The sequence below is a fragment of the Calidris pugnax genome, unplaced genomic scaffold (genome assembly GCF_001431845.1).
Source record: "Calidris pugnax isolate Ruff unplaced genomic scaffold, ASM143184v1 scaffold28, whole genome shotgun sequence".
NCBI lineage: Eukaryota > Metazoa > Chordata > Aves > Charadriiformes > Scolopacidae > Calidris > Calidris pugnax.
This window is the reverse complement of record NW_015090842.1, coordinates 14945373-14959753: the sequence shown is the minus strand read 5'-3', so window position 1 is coordinate 14959753 and position 14381 is coordinate 14945373. Positions and strand designations below refer to the sequence as shown.

Here is a 14381-nt window from a genome sequence, read left to right as displayed (position 1 = left end):
AATAGCTTAAATGTCCTTTTTCAGAACACTTTGATGAACTCAGAATCACACGAGAGCTGATCTTTAGCAATCCTTACAGTTGACTAAATCAGTGGAAGGCTGCTGAGCTCCCACAGCTGAGGAACATGGCTCATGGAGCCGCTGCCATGATGTGAGTGAGAGATGCTCAGGAAGGGAGGTGTTTACAAAGAAATGTTACTCTTGTCTAAGGATATAACTGAGAGTTGTGTCTTTGTCTATCATAATTGCTTACAACAGCTCTTGGCAATTGAGATGTGTGACACAAACTCTGCTTGAAGTGCAGTCGTGCTTTAGAACATGCTTTTTTAACAGGCTCATCAAGTAGGAATTTGTATTTGCAAATCCTGAGGGAGCTGGGGAAACATGGATGAGCCACAGTGCTGAGCCCAGGCAAAAATCGGCTGAATCAAAACCAAGAGCAGCATCAACAGTAATACTTAGAAGCAAAGAGCTTTATTAAGAACTGATAAATTGCCAGGCATTAATTTCCACATAGATAACGTTATAAGATGTTGGCTATCAATGTCGCTACATATGCAAATGCATTATCATACTGTGTATCATCACCTGTTACACATCCTCAGCATTAGCTTGCATCTAGAAACCAGCAGAAGATAACAGTATTCTCCACCAATCCTCTTGAGAGGCAGTTACATTAATTTTCTAGTAATTACCTTGTAAGAATTGATTTGTGTTACCTACATATAAAGTGTTTGTGAATCATTCATTGCTTGGTGCAAACCTGAAGTCTTGATTCTGCCCTGTTGTTCCCTCCTTGGGGTACCTGCATAGACATCCTTCCGCATTGACTGGAGAAACCTGCCGAGTTAGGTTTATCCCTGAAGGATGCCCATAAATGCTACACGTACAAAATTAAAATGTTACGGCTCTGCTTGTGGTGCAGTCGTAGATGCTGGTGGTACAGCGCCTTAGTGGGTGGTGTCTAGTTCAATTTTGTGTTACACAGTCATCATTTGTCCTACTGTTGTAGTGTAGCTGTGTCGCGAGCCTCGTGGTCAGGAAGTTACTTGGTGTATCAGTTTTTGTAGGATGCCTTATCGTCCGGGAGTAGGAGGCAGCGAGCTGAAGCTGTGTGCTTTCTGTCTAGAGCAGAGCATTCCTTAGCTGGGAGGAACATCAGCAGATGTTCCTGGGGAGCGTTCCTAAGCAGGGTTTTAATGCTGTCTTTGATGTCCAGAGGAGAATGCAGCTTTAGCCATGTAGACTTCTCTGAATCAATTAATAATGTAATAGCCATAATTAAGGGTCTGTCCCACAAGAGAGGTGTAAGAGACTGATCATTATTCATTGTCATGTTTACAGGAGAGGTTACACAGCTCTCACTGGAGACGAACTGATAGCTGTCACTCTGGGGACTGGTTTTGTACTCGTGAACGGTGAATTGGTGTACATTATTTATTTTGATTTTCACAGGTTCCATTGCAAAGAAGGCCCCGAGACTGAAGGCTTTATCCTGTCTTACTCAAGAAAAATACCTATTCAAGTCAGCGAGTAGTTTGATTGAATGAGGGCAGTGAAAATAGTCCATAGTGGAAATTTTTTAAAAAGAGAGGTGAGTGGTATTTTTCTTTCAAAACTTGAGTGTGGTTAAATGAGAGGAAATGGAATATTCAGTAAGCAGGTTGTCCTAAAATTAGACCCATCCCTCAAAGCTGTGGGCAGATGCTCTCTGTGTTAAACCTGTCATCGTTTCATTCTGAGAGTGCCCCCCAGAAAAGGAACATATTTGGGTCTGCGCAGGAAGGAGACATCCTTGGTTCTGGACTGTGATGAATCCTTTCCGGTTAAAAGACACGTTAAGGATGTGAGTGTTTGCTTGGGGTCTCTTGAGTGTTTCTGAGTGGTAGAACTGCTCATTTTTTAAAATGTTAAATTGAAACCTCTCTATGTTGGGGTTTGAACAGCACATCTCACGGACTTGTAACCATCCCGGGCAGCATTAAGGTTTCAAATGGGACCGTAATGTTTGCATGAACCTATGTTGATGCCTGAGGCCAGTTGGCCGTACAGTCCTTGCTTGTGGAATGGAGATACCCAAACAGTGGACATGAACAGTTGCAAAAGACAAATGTTCTGTGGATGAAAAGAAAAGGAGTGTCAGTGAATATTATAAAATCTCAGCTGGACATAGAAGGATAATACAGTATTTTGGCTTCTGTTCCACAGATGGGCATGTAACACCCTCACGTAAATCCTGCTGAAGTGTGGGGCTGAGGGAGTCCACTGACTTCAGTGGGATCGTTTTGAAGAACAGGGTAAGTGGCACGTAGTGGACGGGGACAGAGAAGCGTGACACTGACAACGTGGTCATCTTTTCCATCTAAGGCTCTTTTTCAAGCCTGGTAAAATTTGAACTATAAAGAAAAGTACGTAAGAACTTGGTGAAGAAAAAAAAAAGCAAAATGAAAAGTGTGAGTCTTGTGCTTCACCTTCCTCCATGAAGCCTCATGTGGCTTCCTGGTATGAGCCCAGGAATGTACATGGAAGTGGTCCCCAGTTGGTGATAAAAAGCACTGTGGAGCTACAGGGTGGAATAGGATTAGGGCCTTGACCAGAATGCCCCAGGGTGAAATAAGGCCACTTCTGTCTAGGTAGAAATATTCACCAAAGCTCGTCCTGTGGGTCGGTATTTTGTTAAAACAGAACACCCACCCAGCAATATTGAACTAGGCTGTTTCAGTGTTCTTAGGCAGAAGATTGTCAGTTAAAAAAAAAAACAAACCCAGATGTGTTTTAACTTTCTCTATATAAAAAAATGTTAAAGTAGAAAAAAATAAGTACCCAAAAAATTCGTTTGCCATTTCATGGAAAAGTGGAGTCCCTGAGGCATTTGTTGTGTTTCAGGATGGCCTTACATACAACACTTGGTTACTGAAGGTTACAGATTGGTGTGGTTCACAGTTATCATAAGAATTAGTTCAATACCATAGCAATTACATATTTTCATGGCTTATTGTCATATTCTAAATACTAAATGATTCTGACAACTATTCTCAGAGAGATTTGACAGTGACCTGCAGACTGTGCGCTGCGTTTGCTTACATGTTTAAGCTACTAGTAGTTCCAGGAACCTATAGTTTATTAATTCATTATTATTTTATTGATGTTCAATTGATGTCTTATTAAATGTAAATTAGATATTAGGGAATAATAATTTAATGGGATGAGGCAGGTGAGATTCCCCCAGGATAGTTTGTAATGAAGCTTCAAATTGTTAATAATCCTAAGCTCATAAATAAATTATTAGGGGTGAAACAAATGAAAATCTTGAACTAAGCTATGAAAAAACTGAAGTGGTGGTGAACAGGCACACAGTCTGCTGAGAGGTGTGTGTGATTGATAACCTGCACTGGGCACTCTCAGGTAAGTCAGCATCACATCAAGGCTCCCCGCTCCTTCCAACCATGTAGTGTCTGGGCGCGTGCCCACCCCTCCCACCCCATCATTATGCTGCGCCGTTCTGTTGGCAGCCCTTGTGCTTTGCCTGGAACAGTGTTAATGTAATGCACTCGCCTGACCCGGGAGGCACTGGAATGACAGGGCTGCAGCAGCCCAGAGCGCTGCAGCGCGTCCCGCTGTTCGCAGAGCTGCTGGGCAGACCGGGTACTTCTCTGGACAGTTGTCTCTGAACTCTTCTGGGAAAAGGCCGGGGGCGGCGCCGGCTCTTTGACCAAACTGTACGTGTGGAGAAGGACACATCCTCTCACTTAGCTGTCTTTCATCTTTCCCATGGAAGACAGATTTCCCGGTTGCTCCTCTGATTTTCTTGAAGACTTAGCAAGGAGACTATCAGTCTCCCTCAGATAACCTGCCCTTATGTAAGAAGGGATGCAGAGGAGGAGAGGATTCTGTTAGTGTAAGTATTTTCTGGATTTTTTTTGATCCTCAGCATCCTGCAAAGATCTTAAGAGATCCAAAAACCACGTTTCGCCAGTAAAAACATCGCTGCTATCCCAGCCTTTAAAGCCAGAGCTAAATCCCAAGGGAGTAATCAGTATCATCTGTGTTTTGTACTCGGTGCAGTGGGGATTGCAGAAATGCAGCACTTGGTAAAATGCTGCTGGTAATTTGAAGGGTTAAGTCACGCATCAGGTTAGTAAATGTAAAGAAGCTTAATGCCTAAAATTAATTTTTTTTAATATTTCTGTCAGTGGAACTAAAGGATACACAGAATTCTGAAAAATCTGGCCCCATGACCATAGTGTTACATGTAAGTAGTGGGGACACAGGCATTCAAATAGGGATTCGGAGGGATCCAGTCTGGAATTCTGGCCCAGAGTCATTTTGGGGAGTGTGATAGACCGTTTTCCTGTAACGTTAAAGCTGAGGGCACTCTTGTTACTCATGTGGTGTGTTTGAAAAAAAGCCCAAATAAATTTTTTTAGAATGTGAACAAGGACATGGTTTAGTCACTGGTTCAGACTTTCACCTAAAATTATATTCCAGGAATTTGATGGTTATTGAATGGCCTGAAGGGCTGCAAACTACAAATTTGGCTTAATACAAGGTACAGAAAAAAGACAAAGATGCTGCTTTTGTGATGAAAGACCTTGGTTGCTAGGAAGAGAGTTTCAAGTGTTTGCTTATGTTTGCTGGGGTTTTAACAGTGTAGAATAAACAGATAACACTGTGCCTTTTAAATAATGTTTTCTTAAATAGTGAAACTGTAACCTAATGAAGAAATTGCAGTAATCACATTTCCTCAAAAATTGAGAATTACAATATCTCTGTAATTAAAGTGCTGTATTTTTCAAACATAAATCCGCTGGCTAAGACATTTATATATATTTTTGTAATTAGAAATTTTGAAATTAACTTGCTGGTGAAAACCAGAAGACCCTGATGCCTCTTGCTAAGAGGGTAAGGCCAGAGAGGTCACGTGTGATTTGCAGTGTCTATAGCAAAGTGCTGTTCTTCGCAGTAGCTGTGCAGGTTATTCCTGTGGGTCTGCCAGGAGACCCAGGGATACGGAAATGGATCCAGCTTGAATCCTTCTTCCCTTTTTCCCTGGTGTGCCAGGCCAGCGTGGTCTGCTGGAACTCTTGGTGCTGATGCTTTTTTGGGGAGCCACATTAAGCAATTGCGTAGGTCATGAGATGGCTGTTCCTCCTCCGTCAGGTGCCTGCACAGGCTGGGCTTGGAGGAAGGTCCTGCCCTGCTCCTGACACTGTTTGCACACTCCCCACGTCTCCTGTGCCTCGTGCCAGCGTGACAAACAGCCCTTCCCAGGCTCTGCTTGGTGCCACGGATGTGGGAGCGCCGAGAGAGGTGAGTAAATGGTTTGTAAGATCCCTGCCACCTTGTCATTCAGGAATAAGAGAAATCTCCAGGCAAGTTTCACACTTGGTGCTCCTCTTTTCATGTTTTCTTGTCCTGCAAGAAAATAAGATAGAAATGACTTCAAACACAACACGTCCTTCTGCAGCTTTTATACAGACAAAGATGTTATTATAACTGAGAGAATTTGTCTGTTTATGTAAGAACTGGAAGATTAAATGGGCATGGAGTGGGGATCTCAGCCGTTTGGGGCCCTGTGTGGCTGTGGTGTGTGTGCACGAAGCTGGGCTGAGGGAGGGAGGGAGCGTCCTGCTGCCTCCAGAGACACCTGAGCCGCTGGTTCCGCAGTGCCCTCGGTGCCCCTTCAACGCTGCTGCGGCTGCAGCTGCACCTCTTCATCCAGTGTGATGTACAGGGGGTGCAGGAGAGGGAACACTGACAGTAACTGGTACTCAAAGAGAAAACAAAAGGCCGATAATACAAGATTATCATTAAGTGCCAAGTATAATTTGTCAAAGGTGTTCCTTCTAGATCAGCTGGAGACAGCATTTTATCTGATCAATATTGCCTGGGTGACTTCAGTACGGTCTTGGTAGCTTTCGGCTAACAAATGTGAAGAATTGTGCTATAGCCTATGCTTAAACAGTAAGACCAAAGAACACAGTGAATTAGTAGCCCTTGGCTGTGGTCAGAAATCCCTGTAAAACTGGGATTGGCAATGTCCAAGGGTTGGTGTGGGTACAAATCACATATATGGCCTGATTAGCTGGGAAACCAGGCTCGTACATCAGCCACAGCCAGAAGTGCAAAGCTCAACAGCAGACTGAGCCCAGTAGTAAATATCACAGCTCAAGGAGGACAGGCCTTGGGTCTTGGAGATGTTAGTGGAAAAACATCTACTGACTTCATTTGGAGTTTGAGGTTTTGGTGTTTGAGGAAGTGCATTAAGTATTTTTACCCAGCTGTTGCCCATCCTTATCTGCACATCTTGGCCACATTCATTTAATTACCAATATAATGTGGTCTTTGTTCAACTTAACACTGTAATATATTCTTCCTCAACGTTACTGGTGTGCAGTTGTTAGTCAGATAACTGTGTTTTATTTCAAAATACAAGGTGGGACTAGAGAAAGCAGGTGTCATACAACATAGGGGCAGCCTCGTAATAGGAAATGGCATTTCAATTAAATTTTCAGAGGGGGAACAGCGTTCTAAGTATTTTTCTCTCAAAACATGATAGCAATCTGTTGACAGAAGCGAGCAGCTCATTGTTTCTGAGCTGGCTTTCGTAAGACGTCACTGTGCGATAGGAGCCCTGACTCCAGCAGCACATTCTTCTGTCTGTAGACATGAAGGCTCCTGGACTAAGCAAACTTTAAATTTGCCCCAGATCCAAATAAATGGTTTTTGGACGGGGATCCAGGCGTCCTGAGTCACGGCCAGTGCAACCTGCCCTCGAGACCAGACTAAATGTGTCTCCAGGAGCTCCTGGAAGGCGCGAGTCGTGCGTACGCACGCATAGCCCTGTGCATCCAGTGACCTGCACCTGGCTGAAGGCAGCTCTGCAGTGGGAAGGTGCCTCACGGCCACATTTTGAGTCAGGAGACTATGCTAATTTTTGCTGCAACAGCTGTATGTAACCTGGCAATTATTCTCTCCGGTCTCTTGGATTAACTTTTATCTGTGGTTGAGTTCAGAATCCCCAAACAATTATGTAACAGATACAAGATAGCTGAGAATACAACAGGCCGTTTCTAATTTTTTTAAAGCTGTATTAATGTGATTTCTTAAGTGTCATCGTGTCTTTTTCAGCATCAATCCATTGTGAGTCGCGCACACGCAGCAGAGAAAGAACAGAACCTACGGCAGCCTGTCAGCAGCAAGGAATTTCAGCTGGATGACTGCATAAGGGGTTTGCAAGACCGCCAGTAATTTTTTATATTCGGAGTTAAATAGAGCAATAAGATGGAATTTAAGCTTTAGTGCAATGGATCGAGGCTCTTCAGTCAATCAAATTATAGTTCAATCAGTTCATTTTAATCACTTCTCTGGAGAGAAGTAAACCCCTATGTTGAAGAATATGCAGCAATTTTATTGATGGAAAGTTTAATTGTTTCATTTTTCCTTACCGTCTGTAACACACTAGACTTTTAATCAGTGGGAACTGAAGTTATAATGAAGTAAAGTCCACTTTCCACAGTTCACAACTAGCTGAAAATAATTGGGTTGAGACTCCCATCCAGACAGTGTAATGCCTCTGGCATTTTCCTGAAAACTACACTTAATTGCTTTGCTGATGTTGTTAAGTGGTCCTGAGGGGGATGAAGTAGTAAAGCTGCCCACATATGCAGGGAAACAATACACAAAAAATGTCTTACAAGGTCCTTAAAGGAGGACCAACTAGTGACTAGAAGACAGTGTATGGCTTTTTTTTTTTTTCCTTTTTCTATACCAGAGAGGACACACGGGAGAGGCTGATAAAATAAACTGTGGAAATTCTATAAACACTAACAGTATTTTTATTTAAAGGCAGAAAGCTTGGAACTAGAAGTACAGAAGACATCAAGGCAGACCTCCTGCAATCAAACCAGCACCTTCAGGTGAGCCCAGCTGGCTGGGGTGTGTGTGCTGGGGGGGTTAGTGTGTGCTGCCCGTCTGCAGCATCTTGGGCTGGGGAGCAGATGGACCCGTGTCCCCAGGGAGGAGGGCAGGGTGCTCCGTGTGCTCTGAAGGGACAGGACGTGAGCTGAAGGCCACGTCTGGGCCTCAGTGGGACCAGCAGGTCTACCCCGTTAGGCTCTAAACATAGCCAGAGAAGGAATAACACCTTGGAATTTCCTCTTATTTAGTGCATTCATGGGAAACCCTCCTTAGTTGAATGGTGTTTATTTAAAATCATGAATTAACTGCTAGAATTGGGGATACTCTGATGCAAAAATACATTAGATATCCAACACAAAAAAATACTTACATGAATTAGGTAGTGCCCATGCACTTGAATTCAGGGTTGGAACTGGAGCTTCTTAGGGGAAGTGCAGGCAATAAGGGTAATTTGGCTTTATGGAAGTGTGTGTGTGTGTGTGTGTTCCTTGTCTATTTACATATGGAGGCACAGTAGAATCTCTCCCAGCAGCCTGACCTTCCTCCACTGATATCTGTGTGTAAACTTCACTATGGCCTTTGCTTGTTTTATTCTTGCTTTCCGAGGCTCTGAGCTGAACAACAGCCCCCTGACGACTTTCTAGAAAGGAACATAGGTAAAATTTAGGTGCTGAAATTGTAAAAGTTCCTTTAACCCTACATCTGACCTTGGGGGCCCCTCAAAAGCCTCCAAGTTGGTACCTCGAATTTTGGCCAGCAAAGCTCTCCCAGCACCTGAAATGATGGTTTTTCCACTGAAACATGCTTAAGTCTAGACAGGACTTGGGTACCTTGGCATGTAGCCCCATGTTAGCCTGACTGATCCCCTTAATATTAATAAGCTTTAACACCTATTTCTTCTGTGGCCAGACAGTACCCTCCCGTGTGCTGGACCCGCCAGCCATATGCCGAGGAGACCAAGCTGTCAGCTCTGAGACAGCGCTGGGCGCAGCCCATTGTGTCCGAGTCACTCTGCCTGCTCTGGGAGAGCTGCTCAGCAGCAGCAGTTCCTGCAGCCCCTTTGTCAGACGAGTGACGTGGCACGGAGCGGTTCTAGCAAACGAGGACTCTGCTGTGACAACTGACGCAGAGACTCTGCTTGGGTTTTTTATTCTTACTGAGGCTAAAGGACCACAGGAACCAGGGAGGATCTTCACTGCGGAGGGAAAAACCAACCTGGTCTGGGTGGTGTAGAGGGTGCTCTCCCTGACCCTTCTTCTGGAGACGAGGTGGCTGTCCCAGAAGAGGGTTGTCCCCTGGAGCTGTAACACAACACCGTGCAGCACCACCGGCCGGCCGGGCCTCACTTGGAAGCCACCCTGCTTGGTGGGTCTTACCCTGGGTCTGAGTGGGAACAAGAGGGAGTGAATGATCTGAGACACGTTCTCCTTGATGGGTGGTACTGTGTGGTTACCACACAGCACGTCCTCCAGAAGAAATCCAAAATACATCTTCCTGTACCGGCACAAATCTGACTGTTCCCCTGATAAACTGTTCACATGGAAAGATACAATTTGCATGGTTGTCATCAAAGCAGCGTGTGGATCCGTTTGTGGAAGCGTGTCAGACACCATATGTCAGTAATATGCCTTTGATATGTTGGTGTCTGAATTGGTTTTTAACAGCTGAATGACATATGTTTCAATGTAAACATCTGTTCTGTGTTGGTACTCTACTGCCTGTATTTATTTCTATATTTTCCCTTAACTAACAGTGTGATTCAAGCCCAGTGTGGGATTCATCCTGTATTTAAAGAAAGACAGTTTTTGTAGTATTTCAGCATGTGGCCATAGATGAGAAGGGCATTTAAAAGAGATCCTTTTCCCTTTTGGTAACCAGAAAAAACTCAGTTTCCAAGCAAAATAAAAATCTAATGTGACAAGAAGTTTGTTAAATGAAAAGATTATTGTTTTAGTGTTGGGCAGGTTCTGTAATGTATGGATTTACTGAAAAGCAATCCATGTAAGAGCAGTGTGTTAAACCCTGCTGACGGTAAATTGGTTTTATCCAGAAACTTTTCTGATGCAGTTAAAGAACTTGCAGTGTAATAAATGACTTAATAAAGGGATGAAATAATACGCTATGTTTGCAAGGCTATTCATTACACGTGTGAAACTGGAAACCAGTGTCACAACAAAGGGACTCAAAAGCAGTTATTGCGACTCATCAATCACATGGGCCACGGGAGCAGCGTTCGGGGTGCGACAGGCAGCCAGAGAGGCACGGGTCGGTCAGAAGGAGAACACCAGCTCCCTGATACAGCAAAATGGGGGGAGATGGTGTGAACCCCCTGGGAATGGCTGGAGAGTCCAGAGGGGAGTGTCTGTGCTAAGGTACAGGAGGTGCTGGTTTCTACCTTTTGATAAGAATTCACCCAATTTAGCAATGAATAAAAATGTCAGCTCTTGGTGGACTTACCGCAATCCGGGCTTCGTTTGCTGTTTGTAAGGCTGGGCTCAGGCCTTAAAAAAAACCCCAATTAAACAGCCATCAAATATTACGTAAGAAAATTAAACCTGTGGAAATCCCAAAGCTTTGTGTTGTTGTCACAGGGTCACAGCATTTCATAGGCACCGCTTACAACAAAACAAAGCGTGAGCAGCAGAGGGGTGCTGGAGCCGCGGGCTAGTTAGTAAAAAATGCCCAAAGTCACCCAAAGTGCACCCGCGGCAATGGCACAGGGGGTGCCTGGGCAAGGGGAGGGGGGTGGCCAGGCTCAGGGGCCTCGGAATCAGTGCCATCTTGTGGCACTTCGTGATATTAAACCCCCTGAGCTACAATAACTGCAAATGTCCTCAGAATCCACCGCGGTTCAAAAAAAACCTGCGGCTGGTAAATGCTATAAACCACAGCTAAAGATATGTAGATTTGGCCATAATTCCTGCAGTTGTGCCTGAGCAGCTCCCAGCGCCTGAATGATTAATGAGGCAAATGCCGACCAATTATGGATTGCTGAAGGTGCACAGTGAGTTGCATGTAATTATAAATCCTGAGAACAGATGGAAAATTCTGCACCATCAAAAGCCCGCTCCTTATTAGCCGTGTCCCGCCCGGTGTGAGCGCGGTGGCCCGGCCGGGGCGTGGGGAGGGGGTTGGTCACCGTGCCCTGGCCGTGGGGCTGGCAGGGACCCTTCCCCTGGGAAAGGGCTGGGTCCCCTTCCCTGCACCCCCGGAGCCTGGGGGCAGGCTCTGGCTGTGGCTCCAAGGGCCTTGTGCCTGGCTCTGGCTCAAAACAAATAAACCCCAAAGGCACCCCCCGGGGTGATTCCCTGCGAGGGTAGCAGGGGGTGGCTTCTCCGGCTCTGGCTGCCCCCGTGTCACTTACCGGTGTCACACACCTCCCTCCCCAGCTTTGATGCTCCTTCCTGGCACCAGCCGTAGCCTCAGCCCACTTGGGCACTCACTCTCACCCACTCAAAAAAACCAACTCCTGACACCTCTCCTGCTCTCACCCACCCAAGCAGGTGGGAAGCACCTGTGGCCTTCATGGTGTCTGTCATTTTATACATATACTAAACATAAAACATAAATATATAACATGATACGCATATAATATTTACCTAGCATATAAAACAGAATATAAAATATGAACATCAATACTAAAGTATTAATATAAATGAGTAAAAATGTAAATAAGCATATAAATATATAGCATATATAACTGCAAATTATATAAAAACAAATAATACAATTGTAATAAATGTGTAAGTTATAATATATAGTGGCGATATATATATGTGTGTGTGTGTATATATACATATAAAAGATGCTCTTTCCTACTACTGATGGCTGCACTATGGGAAGAGGACACACACTGTCACATTTATTGCACAGACAGGAAGGAAATAACAGCAAGTTGGGCGAGATTTGGAGGAGGGTGCTGAGGCCGGAGGGAGGGAAGGAGGGAGGGAAGGAGGGAGGGAAGGAGGGAGGGAAGGAGGGAGGGAAGGAGGGAGGGAAGGAGGCTGGTACTGGGGGGGAGACGGTTCTTCTTTGCTGCTCGAAGGCCGCTGAGGGACAGTGCACAGACCCTCGTGTGCTGGTCGGTGACCCAGGGGCTCTCTGAAACATCTCATTCTTCCTTGTCTCTTCACCTACTTTGGGGCTGTTCAAGCAACTTTCTACTGTCTCCACTTCCGTCAAGTATTCAGAGATACCTTTTTTTTTCTTTCAATGACCCTTAGATTCTTGTAGCTGATAATTCTTGGATTAAACCAGATTTAATTTTTTTCAAGGAAAACACAATGGTTTAACTGTCTCCACTTCCGTCAAGTATTCAGAGATACCTTTTTTTTTCTTTCAATGACCCTTAGATTCTTGTAGCTGATAATTCTTGGATTAAAACCAGATCTATTTTTTTTCAAGGAAAACGCAGTGGTTTTTTGGTCAAACCTTTTGTACAGGAAATCACTTTCACACTACACACATTCCACTCAAGGACCTGAGCCTTGATGTTCCTCTAGGACAATTTCAGTGCTTAAACATGGGCCTTTCTCAGAGATTATTGCTCTGCTGGAGAGCAGTTGGGTGCAATTGCCAAGCACGGTTGGGGTGGGTTTGTTTTAGGTTTATTGCAGGGCACTGAATCGTGTTACAGTCTCTTTTTTGAGGACAGTATAAATGCTATGATTTCAGACAGCCAAAAACAAGAGTACATACAAGTAGTTAACTAACAGCAAATCAGAAACTGTTTGTTTCATTTTAATTTGGTCACAATTAAAGACAAAAAAAAAATAAAAAAATGTCTAGGATATTGCCCTGTCCTGAACTGTCCCCATGTTTTGTTCCACGTGTCGCAGGCGGAGTGATTGACTTCACTCGTAAGAGAGAAGTAGTGAAATACTTATAAAGGTGAAACAGTGATTTAACAAAATCAGTAGTAAATGCAATAAAATCAGTAGTAAATGTGATAAAACCAGTAGTGAATGCAACAGTGTTTTACAAGATTCAATGTCAAGGCACACTCTATTATTTACTGCAGAGAGCACAGGGTCAGACATGCTGTCAGGGAGACCCTCCTGTTGAGTCACGAGGTTCAGAAAGGACCCCCTGGCTTTCTGAACTCCTTCTCAGGGAGGAGTCTGGGTGCAGCTGGATCCAATCCCAGTCCCAGACTTGGTCAACAGTTTATGTCTAAAGGATTCTATCTGTGCAATCATTCCTTTACATTACTTAGCTAATATTTCAAAGTTTAGCATGCTATTAGTCACTTACCGAAAATCTGTTGTGGAAAGGAATCTGTCAGTCTCAAGGAGTAGAGCCTTAAGCGAGCGTCCTCACCAAAGGGGAGATGCTGGCGTGCAGCCGCTGCCCTGCAGGAGAGCTCCAAGGGCTCTGGGGCTGTCCCCTATTTATAGAGTAAAATAATTGGCCTAGAGTCATACTCTAATGGGAACAAACTATCTAGGTCCCCACTCCAGAGTGTTTTGGCTGTGTTGCCAGCCACCACTCAAAGTACAGGTGCAAGTTATCACACCTGATGGTGTGATGGTCATGGTGGTGGCCAATGCCTGAGCAGGAGCTGGGGGAGGTCGGGGGAAGAAGAGGGGGAAAACCAGGGAGAGCACACAGCCACAACGTATGATGTTAGATTTGCTCCAACTTGAACACAGCAGTTGTTAAGTTTTATTTCCAGACTGGACAAATCCTGCTGAATCTTGCACTGGGGTAAGCTGCATCACTAAATGCAAAGTAATCTTACCACTAGTTTGAAGCCAATATTAAAATTACAACACAATTGATTGCAGTTGCTTTTTTTCCTAAGAAGTATGAAAGCAAATAATATTTCTTTCAAGTGCTTCTACTCTTCAAAACTTTATAAAGCCTTCTGCCTGTTTGCGGAGCTCTCACTGTAAATCTATAATTTAACAATCTAACTCACTCCTCTCTGTCACGCTGGAAATGACATAGGCTTTTTTTGACTTAGATTTATTTTCTCTCACTCATTTCCTGTCCCAGTAGCAAGGTTTGAGGTTTCTTTTTTGGATGGACTTGATTTTTGCTGGTTTTGCACATAAAAATTCCCAGTAAACCATCCCAGAGGGGATGATATTGGCCTGAATTCCCGCTACCTTTCTCTGGTGGAGGCATTATTTTGTTGCTCATCAGAGGGCCTGACGTGGCTGCAGCCTGACGGGGCTCTAACCATAGCCATATGGAGCTCCCCAAACATCACTGTTCCCAGCACTGCCTTTCCATCCACAAAAAGACAGTATAGATGAGAGCTCACATTTTGAGAGGTGCAAGGGGTTTTAATTTTAGAGTTTGGGCTCTAGGTTTTGGAGACACCTTGGTTTTGCAACATCCCAAACAATAAGGCAGACAAAAATAACACTGGGGCTAATTCTCCTAATGCAACATTTTCTCCCATTTCCTCACCTTACAAAGCCGGTCACAAAAAGCCCTGGTTTACTTACAGGATT

At 44.4% G+C, this 14381-nt stretch overlaps 1 protein-coding gene across 2 annotated transcripts; it reads left to right on the top strand.

Moving 5' to 3' along the window:
- Positions 1 to 915: 915 nt before the first annotated feature.
- On the top strand, positions 916 to 10105 carry LOC106888396. 2 transcript variants are annotated; one of them, XR_001412108.1, is made up of 4 exons: positions 916 to 1594; positions 2209 to 2297; positions 5161 to 5310; positions 7132 to 7266. XR_001412108.1 is itself a non-coding variant. In XM_014942604.1 (4 exons), exons 1-4 carry the CDS (start codon positions 5134 to 5136, stop codon positions 9151 to 9153), a joined length of 672 nt encoding a protein of 223 aa, XP_014798090.1. In that variant the 5' UTR covers positions 5129 to 5133; the 3' UTR covers positions 9154 to 10105. The 2 variants fall into 2 exon arrangements, 1 of the variants encoding a protein (XP_014798090.1); XM_014942604.1 differs by lacking the exons at positions 916 to 1594; positions 2209 to 2297 and adding exons at positions 7849 to 7919; positions 8830 to 10105 and having other exon boundaries at positions 5129 to 5310; positions 7132 to 7231.
- Positions 10106 to 14381: the final 4276 nt, after the last annotated feature.